The sequence below is a fragment of the Lepidochelys kempii genome, chromosome 4 (assembly GCF_965140285.1).
Source record: "Lepidochelys kempii isolate rLepKem1 chromosome 4, rLepKem1.hap1, whole genome shotgun sequence".
NCBI classification, from domain to species: Eukaryota; Metazoa; Chordata; order Testudines; family Cheloniidae; genus Lepidochelys; species Lepidochelys kempii.
This window is the reverse complement of record NC_136383.1, coordinates 113,300,566-113,310,891: the sequence shown is the minus strand read 5'-3', so window position 1 is coordinate 113,310,891 and position 10,326 is coordinate 113,300,566. Positions and strand designations below refer to the sequence as shown.

The following is a 10,326-nucleotide window of genomic DNA, read 5'->3' as shown; positions in this document are numbered from 1 at the left end:
AAAAAAGTACAGCGGATAGCTTACAAACATTCACAATTCATTTAAAGTAAATAATCTAGTTGAGTGCACAGTGCCAGTAAAAGAGGAAAAAGCCACGAATTACCTTGTAAGAAAGAGACTGTTATATTACTGAAGTAGATCACAAACCCACAGGATAGGTTTGCTGACGAATTTAAAGACAGAAAAAGAAAAGGCACTGAATGGTACTAATTTTCCCCATTAACTCCATTTTTAAAAAGCCTGACTAGAAATATTCACATTGAATATAAAAATAATAATAACTTTAGTACAACTGGAAAGTGCTAAAAACGCGTTACTTCTCCCTCCCCCAACCCCCACCAAGGAAAGATCCGAGGGAGAAAAGAGGTCTGGCTTTTTGATACAGGGCTCACCCTTTTGTGACACATCTGTCCTTTGCCATGGACCATGAAGAACAGGAATAACACGGGCAACAAGAGAAGGGGGGATTTGAAAGAGGTTCCTTACATTCAGCACCATACAAGGCACACACGGTTTGCAACGATTTGGAAGACCAACAAACAGAAAAATAATCTTCCTTTCAGTCCATGGGGGGAGTCCTTGATCTCCTGTTCTGATCTAGGTTTCTTTTTCCTTTCTCTCACACCAGATTCGGGTCTCTATCAATCCGGAGCAACAATATCAGCAAAACAAAAACAAACAAGCAAGTCTACACGGAATAGAGTGACAACATGGATACCATGAACGAGTCGTGCCGAATTAGAAGAGTCCTCGGCTTGGGGAGGTGGGGGGTGGGGGGAGGGGGAGTTTGCAAAAGTCACAACGTGGAAAGGAGGGGGAGGGGGAATTTACCCAAATAACAATAATAAAAATAATCAAATAAAATAAAAATAATAATAATAATAAATACTGTCCGGTGCATACAGTCCTGCAGCTGGGGCTCGGGGTTGCTTTGGATCGGAGAGGGCTGAGGCTGGTCAGTCTCATGGAGTCCCCGCGGCTGCGGAGCAGGTGGACAGGGCCCACCCGGGCAGGCAGTAGTAGGGGTAATAGTAGGAAGGCTGCAGGGACAGCAGCGAGGGCGGCCTCAGCATCTCCCCCGGGTGATACTGTCTCTGATCGTCCCGCACCAGCACTTTCACCGCCACTTTCTTGGCGGCCGGGGCCGAGGCCAGCAGGTCCGCGGCCATCTGGCGCCGCTTGGTCTTGTAGCGGCGGTTCTGGAACCAGATCTTCACCTGGGTCTCGGTGAGCTTGAGCGAGGCGGCCAGGTCGGCTCGCTCCGGGCCCGAGAGGTAGCGCTGGTGGTTGAAGCGGCGCTCCAGCTCGAAGACCTGCGCGTGGGAAAAGGCCGCCCGGGAGCGCTTCTTCCGCGGCTTGGGGGCCGCCTGCTCCTCCTCCCCGGCCAGCAGCTTCTCGCACTTGCTGCCTCCGTCCTCCTCCTCCGGCGGGCTGCGATCTGCGGGGGAGAGCAACAGCCGAGATCAGAGACAGGGCAGGCTGCGGCAGAGCAGGTCAGCGACCCAAACCCAGGGACAGTGGGGCGAGGGGAGATCGTCACCCCCGCAGTGCGGCCTCCTAGGCACCGCTCAGAGGGCAGGCCTAGGCCCCCAGCAGGCCAGGTTCACGGGGAAGGTCACACAAACCCAGCGAGGCACGGCTCGGGGTTGAGGCACCAATGCACCCCCAAACCCAGCCAGGCACAGCTCAGGGGTAGGCCGCACTGCACCCCTCCTTATGCAGGCACAGTTCAAGACTTTGGACTGCTTGCTTTATAGGTCTCATTTCATCCCCGCAGGGAGGGTGGCAGAAGACGCAGCCAGAAAGAGGGCCAAGCTGCATCCCCCAGGCCAGGGGTGTCTTAGGGGACCAGGGCACCCCCTAGCCGGGGAACATGTTAGGATATGCCACAGCCCCGCTCAGATAGCCCTCGCTCGGGGCTGGGCGGGGGGGTGTCACAGGCTGGCACAGCTCCTCCCACCCTCACTGAGGCAGAGCTCCAGGGGCTCCTAGGCCCTTTCACACACACTCGGCTGTGCACACATCTCATTCATAAGGAACAAGCGCTTGCAGGGCAGCTAGTGATCAGTAATTAGGGAGTATTTGTGGGATGGCTTATCTTTTGGGAGCACATCAGAGAGAGCAGGCTTGCTTTCCCCTGTGGTTTTGCATTTCTCTCCTTTCATTGCACTGTTCTGCCCCTCCCACCTCTGTCATCGGGACTTGTCTGGCACCCGGGGGCCAAGGGGATGGCTCCCTCCTTTGCCATCCTTATTCTTTGTCGTCAATTGCCTGACCCATTCTTTTAAAACATAAATAAATCCCTGGGGTGGGGGGGGGGGGCGAAGCGCCTCTGACCCAAGGCCTGTGGGAGTAAAAGGGCAGCTAGAAAACAGTTCACTTCTCACAGGGAGGCCTCCAGCCGCCAGCAGGGAGCTTGCCCCCCAATGCAAAGCGCGGTGAGGTTCTATTTCCTTTAGCACAAAGGAAACTTCTTCCAACGTCAAGTCAGGTGAATCTTTGTAACAACTTGTCTGACCAGCAGTTCCAGATTACAAAGCTGGTGGCCGGTGGCTGGTTATTGTGACTGATCTATGTAGCTGTCCCATTCACCCCCAGGCTCTGTCCCTCTCTATTACGGGCTTTCTCTGAGTCCTTCTGCCCCCCCCCCCCAAAAAAAATCTCTATTCTGATTCTCCTTCCTTGTGAGATGCCCGAGCTACAACCACTAGCCAGCGCCCGCTTTGGGAGAGCTCTGGACAGACCGATTCTCCTTCGTCCTTGGGGACGGGCCCGGCAGTAATCACAGACCCTGCCACGCCAGGGCTCGGCCACCGTCAGGAGCTGGGGACTGGTGGGCGCAGAGAGTCTGGGCCAAGCATCAGGGTGCTGGGCATCGCCAGTGTCCGGGGCACCTGGGCACACAGGGAACCGGGTGTCCAGGGTCTCAGAGGGCTGATCGCAAACCCCAGGGGAGCGGGAGTCCCCGCTCTCTAAGGCGCATGGAGCTCAGCGGCCGGCACTGGGGCGGGGAGGCATCAGGGCTCCACCCGCCTGCCACTGGGGGGGTCCTCCTCGGCCCCTGGCCTCTCCCCCCACAAGCGTACCTGAAACGCTGGCCGACATCTCGCTGTCACTGAGGCCCGGGGGCTCTTCCTCCTGATCCCTGGGCTGAGCCTCCCGCGCAGGCCGCCCCCGACCAGGGGCCTCTCTGGAGCGGGCGCTGTTGCCGGGCGGCCCCTGCGGCACCCCGGTGCTCTCCTCCTCCGAGCGCCTCTCGCCCTCGTGGTCGTCGCTGAGGGCCGAGTCCGAATCCCAGCCCGCCGGGGCTCCCATCGTCCTCCCCGCCGCCACCGCCGTAGCAGCCCGGGGGCAGGCCCGGGCCGGCAGCAAAGCCTCGTCCGCCGCGCCCGCCCTCTCGCCGAACAGCCTCCAGCAGCAAGCCGGCGTGGTGGGGGTGGCCGGCGGCGGCCGCCCCGCCAAGTGCTGAGCGCGCTCCTCCTTCTTGTTGAGGATGGCCTGGATGGAGAAAGGCGTCAAGGCGTTACCGCTGCGGACAGCCATCTGCCCCGGGGGGCCGCGCGGGGGAGCGGGGAAAGAGACACAGAAGCGAGGGCTGCTGCCGAAGCGCCCTGGTGCACCAGCGCCCGCCCTGGCCCCGGCGCCAGATCCAGTCTCCGCCCGGATCCCGCTCCTTCAACTGGGAGACTTCATCGCCGCCCCCGGCTGCAGCCCCTGCTCCCCGGCCCGGAGAGAGCGAGCGGCGGTGCGGGGCTGGGGACGCTTTAATACGCCGTTCCCATGCAGCCCTCCCATAAGAGCCTGGATGGCTGCCTGGCCTGGGGGCTGCCCCTGAGCCTCCCTCGCTCCTTCTCCCCAGCGGCGGCGGCGGCAGCAGCAGCAGCGGGGTCCCGCGCGGCGCTGGACTTTTTCCTGCCTCTAGCTGTTCCTTTGCTCTTTCCTGCTCCTTTTTCTCCCAGCCCCGGTGTCATTCCTCACCTATGAGTGACAGCCCCGACCCCGAGCCTTCCCATTGGGCAGCGCTCCGCGCAGGGTGGGCGTTGATTGGCGCGCCACAGCTGGAAGCTGTTGATCTTCAGACAGAACTGGGCGAGTTGAAGGGAGTCGGACGTGGGCTAGTTAACCCCTTCCTCTCTGGGGTGGGGGCTGCTTGTCCGTATCACGGACGCCCTTCAAGCCTAGCGCGATCTACCCGCTACGAATAGACCTTCTGTACCCTAACCTAAGGGGTTTACAGAACTATATTAGCCCTTCAACGTTTCATTCTAAACCCGTGATGGCTCAAAGGATTGCCTCGGTTTTCCATTTATAATGTACGCGATCCTCTGACTTTCTATGTTATGGTTTCACCCCAAACAAATGCTCCGGTTCCTTGTGAAAAACCATGTACTTAATCCGAATCAGTAGTTCTCAGAGTTTCGGGGGGCTTTCCCCTCCTCCTAGGTGTTGGTTAAATTAGGAAATCGATGTAGTGACCCGCTTTTAAAATATGGTTTAATTAAAAGTTGAAACAGTCAATGGAAACGTAAACAGTGTTCCAAATTAGGAAACCTTTGAAATGCGGCTCTCTAGGAAGAGTCTTTAACATTATTTATTTCATAGTCTGTTAGGGACTGTAAAACTGCCCTTGAATTAAAGCTGCGTATGCTATTTAGCTTTATATTGTGGAGTAAAACTTTCAGACTTTGGGCTGCTTGCTTTATAGGGATCAATCAAAATTTCTTCAACAATTTTCCAAGGCGGGGTGTTGTTTTTTTTATATTTTAGTTATTTACAATTTGATGGTTTTATATTAATGATTATCTTAATCTAATGGGACTTTTAAAGTCTTTTTTTTTGTTACTGCGATTAAAAGCTGTTCTTACTTCTAAATCGCTATTTGACGGAAATAAAATAACTCTAAATAACAGGAACATTTTGGAAACTATGAAACCAACACTTAGTTTCTAAATGTTACTCATTTAAACATATACAACAAATGTGTCTCTAGTATCATGTTTTATTTTCGCCTTTAAAAATATTGTTGCTCTAATAAAATATCGAAAAATCCCGACTGGAGTATTAATAAAGTAAATGAAAACTATAATCTCAGTGCTACAGCTCTGAGTTTTGGGCTTGGTGATGAGGGCCAATACAATGAGAAAGATCATATCAAGATTTTTCGTTACCTAACTGGCGGTTTTTAACGTGAAATAAATACACACGATTTTACTCGCCTCTTTTATAAACCCATCTAAACCTTCCGCATTTTTTATTTTGTTGTCTGCAGCAGCGTCATTTTACACTCGACCAAGAAACCGATTGATTATGAACGATTCTCCATCAAAATATTTCCTAAAACTTCAGTATTTCCGGCAAAAAATACCTGGTGTGCCCTGCGTAGGAAAGAAACCCAAAAGCGTCTTTGATATGACGAATGTGGGTATGATTAAAGCTTGGGAACAAATAAAGCCAGTTTAAATGTTATTTGGGCTCCTTCTTCTTCTTCTTGTGTTTCCCATGAACTCCTGGCTAGTTATCAGTTCTGGCACGTAGTGTCTAGGTGCATGGGTATGCTCAAGAGATATGCGAAGGAAACTGGGGGTGGGGGAAATGCGGAGTGTAACAGACATATAGGAAGTATATGAGGGAGTGTGTGTGTGAAATATGCAGCCCTCGACACCTTTAGGTGACTATCCGTAAACATGCAAGCAGCTTCTGGGTGCTGTGCGGTGTGTTTATACTAGCCGTGCCAGGAGCAGCTTTAGGAGTAACAGGGCCGATTAACAGCGGCTGGGAGTGTGGGGTGGATTCGTGGAAGCAGAAATGCGCGTGGGTGTAAGAGAGAGAGACACCCACACGCCGGGGGTTTTGAGGCTCACCCTGAGTCACAGATGCAGGCACTTGGCGTAGGTGACCTGGACGGGGAGGGGGAGTGCGCTTTCGGGGCGCAGAGCGGCGTGCTGGGGCCCTGCGTTTCCTGGCGCGCGCGGGGAGCAGGGCCGGCACTTTCGGGGGGCCCGCGTGCGGAGCGAGGCGGCACGGCGGAGCTCCCAGGCCAGGCTCCGGGCGTCCCTAGAGCCGCCGCTCCGATTTACGCGCCTTCGTTCGAGTCTACACGGCTGGACCTCCCCCCCCCCCGGGGGGTTAGCTCGCAAGGGCTGCGATTCTTCTTCGCCAGGCTGCCCCCACGGAGCCCCGCCAGCGCTGGCGGTGCCCTCTCCGGCCCCGAGGACAGTCCCTGGGCGAGGAGGTCGGGCAGCGAGCGCCGGAGAACAGGGGGAAGGAAGACGGAGTGTACGGGGAGCCTGAGGCCGGGCCAGGCCGGTTGCTCCAGGCCTGGCGGCGGCGGGACCGACTGGGTGGTCCGGGCTCCTCGCTGGGCTGAGCGGCAGGCGCAGCTCCGCCGCCGCCCGTCGCTTGGCCAGCCAGCGGGCAGCAGGACGCCCAGCGCCGCGGAGCCGCTCGGTTTGTTTGCTCTGCCATCCAGAGGCTAATTTGTGACCTGTAAGCGCAAGTGCCACCGGGGCCCAAACGCCAGGCTGCCGGCTTCCGCGCTGCCCGAACTCAGAGCCGAGCATTCCCAGGGCGAGAGTCTGTACTTGGGGGTCTCCCAGGCAGCCCTGCGTACCCCTGCCCCGCACCAGACATCCCACCAGAGCAAAGTTAGGGAGACCCAGAGTTAATCCGGCTGGCGAGGGAAGGAAGAGAGAGGATCGCTTGTCTGCAATACAAATTCACTGCAGCTGATTGGAAAGGCTGTGCCAGAAATCGCTTGTATTCTGACTTGCAAAAGGCCATTTCCCCCCTCCACAAATTTTGTCATGATTCGTTACAAATAATCTCTTCTAATTATCAACAGCCCCGAGCCTTCTTATCAGATGCAGGGCTGACTTAATAGTTTGCTAAAATCGTTTTTTAAAAAGTCAGGTTTTTTTAATGGTCCAGTGAAATGCCTCTGGATACCGAGAAATAACATGTTTCCCCCCACCCCCCCCGCCCAGAGCCATGCATTCTGCACAGAAACAATCTTGTAGATCTAACCATATTTGCTGCTTTCCTTTACAAATTGTCTTATTGTTTTGCAGAGATAAATTGCTTCCAGTAGTAACCTGAACTCACCATTTACAACCGCACGATCGAATTATTCACCAAAAGACCAGGACTCTTACGAATAATTACTCTCTGATCATATCTGAGAGAGAAAGAGAATATATATATAAATCTCCTCTGTAGAAGAAAGGTACGCAATAAAGAAAGATTTACAATGTTGTTTAATTGATAGGTCAGAGTGTAACATACGAATGTCCCGGAAGTGACAATTTCCACATCTCCCTCAATCCATCAGTAAGTGTTTTATAGGACTTGATTTCCCGTTAAAAATAGAAAACAAGTATTTTGTTTGAGTTGCCATTTTTTATAGCTGACTTGCAGAGAGCAAATCTTTGTGTATATTATATATCTATTTTAAAAGTGTGATGCTTTAGATCTGCCTGTTAGTTCTTCACACGAAATTATTTTGTATTCTTCTATTTGGGCTTAATTTTTACGGCTCCATCTCTTTATCTCCTGTATCAGAAACTTTTACATATTAATTTAAGCGAAACGATCGTCTATTTTTCCCTACAGTTTTTGTTCTCTGTCTTCTCAGATCACGTCAAGAAATATGAGGAAAAATAGCTTTCGGATAGTAGATCTTAAATATTAAGAACCGTAAAAACACAATTGTAGACAGGTCTACAACTACAAATAGACGGTGTGCGCCACCTAGAGGCAGTTCTGTATCAGTACCTCACTCTCTCATGGCTGTGTTGCTGCTCCCTTAAGTAACTCGTCTGAAAACAATCTGGATCCTGATTATTAATTAAACAGAAAAATAGTTTAGGAACACCGCAGCAGTCTAGCATTCGGCAACAAAATCTATGCTCTGAAGGACGTGCCTGTTAGTTGGTGCAGTGCTGATATATTTTTAATGTAAGTTTTAAAAACAAGTTTTGGAAAATTTAGATGATGAATTCAGTAGAAACTGGTGTGAGAGAGTAAAGATGACCAGTGTGAGTAAAGGTAACAGGATAGGGCTCAGAATGAACTAGTGTAATCTGCTGGGTCCAAACTTGAGTTATATCAGAGACCTGGGAGAAACCAGGTATTTTTCCTTTAAACTGCCTACTGAGTAGTTAGAAGTGTCCTTATTTCAGATGAATTGCTCCTTTCTTAAGCTGGGAGTCTTTCCTCTAGGACAGAAGAGAAAGTAGGCTCAGACTCAGAATGATGGCCTACAAGCCATCTCAGGGAGACAAAATGGTATGAGCTGGAGAATGATCAAAGTGCATACTTCCTGAAATGTGACATAAGTAAGGCATAAAACTATCTGGTCAATTGTTTCTCACCTTCATCACTTAAGCATTCCTTAACTTCGATGGGGATACTTGCGTAAAGTGAGCCGGATTTATCCAACATGCCTGCATTTGAGGAGCACTAACTAGCCCTGCGTTAGAGAGGGTCACATGAAAGCACCCATAGTGGAATGGGGAAAATAATACTACTCATAATTATTACATAGCATGGGAAGCAGTCTGGAATCCACTGAGTAGCTAAAAGTCTTTACCCACTAATCAGAAACCTGTGTATAGGTTCATGTCCAGGCTCCTAGCCCATTTTCAGCTGCTGCCTTAAATGTCTTTTACTACATACTTGCACAGGGCCTACTTCTTTTAGCCTGGGGTCCTTCCTATTAATACAGTTGTGTAAATGGCTTTAAAATGTAAATATTTTTTTTTCTTTTTAAACAAATAATCCCCTGAGGCATTGGAAACCCAAACAGAAATGACCTGCTTGTTTTCGCTGTCCAAGGTAAGTGAAATGCAAAGGAAATAAATACATACACAAATAGATTGCATAAATGGAGGAAAAGCAAATTAGATGTTTAACATTATTCTGTTTAAAAACGGTAAGGTGCTATGAGTCTCACAGATAATGTTTTACAATGGACCTACATCATCCTTTACCTGGAAATAAACAGTATAGGGACAGGAAACCTTGTAGAGTTTCCCTGGCATTGCTCCTTTGGGGAGGTATGGTTTGGCCACCTGGGGAACCGGTTGGGGATTTGTTCCCCCAAACCCAGTGGGTTTCCCAAGACCCATGCAGATCTCAGGAATTCCAGAGGCCAGGAACATCCTCAGTGAATGCTTGTGCTTCTCCACTGGCTTCCTTTCCCAGTCCGTATGGAAGCACAGTTGCAACTGAGATGTGCTGCCAAGTACTCTCCCTTCATCCGTGGTGGTTCCAAAGCATGGAGGGGGACAGTCCCTAAGTAATTCTGCCCAGGGATCGTTAATTTGAGGTGAGATTTCCCCTGAAGAGCAGCTGTCTCCCAAACCCTACTCCCAGTTTACCGCCTTCTGATTGTATACGTATGGATCCCTACCGAGCCTCATGGAAGGTCTTCCATGGGGCTTGGGGACGAAAGGCCACTTCTGACTCTGAGTGGAGGGTTAGTCTCTAAGATGCCACAAGTACTCCTTTTCTTTTTGCGAATACAGACTAACATGGCTGTTACTCTGAAACCTGAGTGGAGGGGATGATCTAGTACAGTGATTCTTTTCAAGGGATACACAAATCCTTAGGGGTACATAGAGGCCTTCCAGGAAGTACATCAACTCACCTAGACATTTGTCTAGTTTTACAAAAGGCTACGTAAAAAGCACTAGCAAAGTCCGTAGAAACTAAAATTTCATACGACAGTGACTTGTTTATACTGTTCTATATACTATACACTGAAATGTAAGTACAATATTTATATTCCAATTGATTTATTGTTATAATTAATAGTAAAAATGAGAACGTAAGCAATTTTTCAGTAATAGTGGGCTATGACACTTTTGTATTTTTATGTCTGATTTTGTAAGCAAGTTGTTCTTAAGTGAGGTGAAACTTGGGGGGTACACAAGACAAATCAGAGTCCTGAAAGGGGTAGAGGAGCCTGGAAAGGTTGAGAGCCACTGACCTAGTAGTACATAATTTTTATTATGACTGTGTTCCTTTAAGGTTCTGCAGTAAAGGGTTCTGGACAGAAAACTAATTTCACAAGAAACCATCAGGTCAGCCTCTTCTGAATAGGATAGGATTACATTTTATAAGAAAATCATGTTTCCAGATGAATCTCACATTGAAATGCATGGTGATTGTAGTATGTATATTATTTAAGTAAGTTACAACAAAGATTTCTTACTTGTGTATTAGTGGGTCTTCTTGCATGATTAATGGTTGCAGTACCAACATGCTCAAATTGCTTTTAAAAAAGCAAGAACCCTATGCTCCTGCCATTGTTGTCAGTGGTATGTT

General features: G+C 50.1%; 1 protein-coding gene across 1 annotated transcript; it reads right to left on the bottom strand.

Moving 5' to 3' along the window:
• Positions 1–962: 962 nt before the first annotated feature.
• NKX3-2 (NK3 homeobox 2) lies at positions 963–3,543 on the bottom strand. Its single transcript, XM_073340127.1, has 2 exons — positions 3,087–3,543; positions 963–1,438 (listed from the first exon to the last, which is right to left on the bottom strand). The coding sequence occupies exons 1-2, from the start codon at positions 3,541–3,543 to the stop codon at positions 963–965; spliced, it is 933 nt and encodes a 310-aa protein (XP_073196228.1).
• Between the last annotated feature and the right edge of the window lie 6,783 nt (positions 3,544–10,326).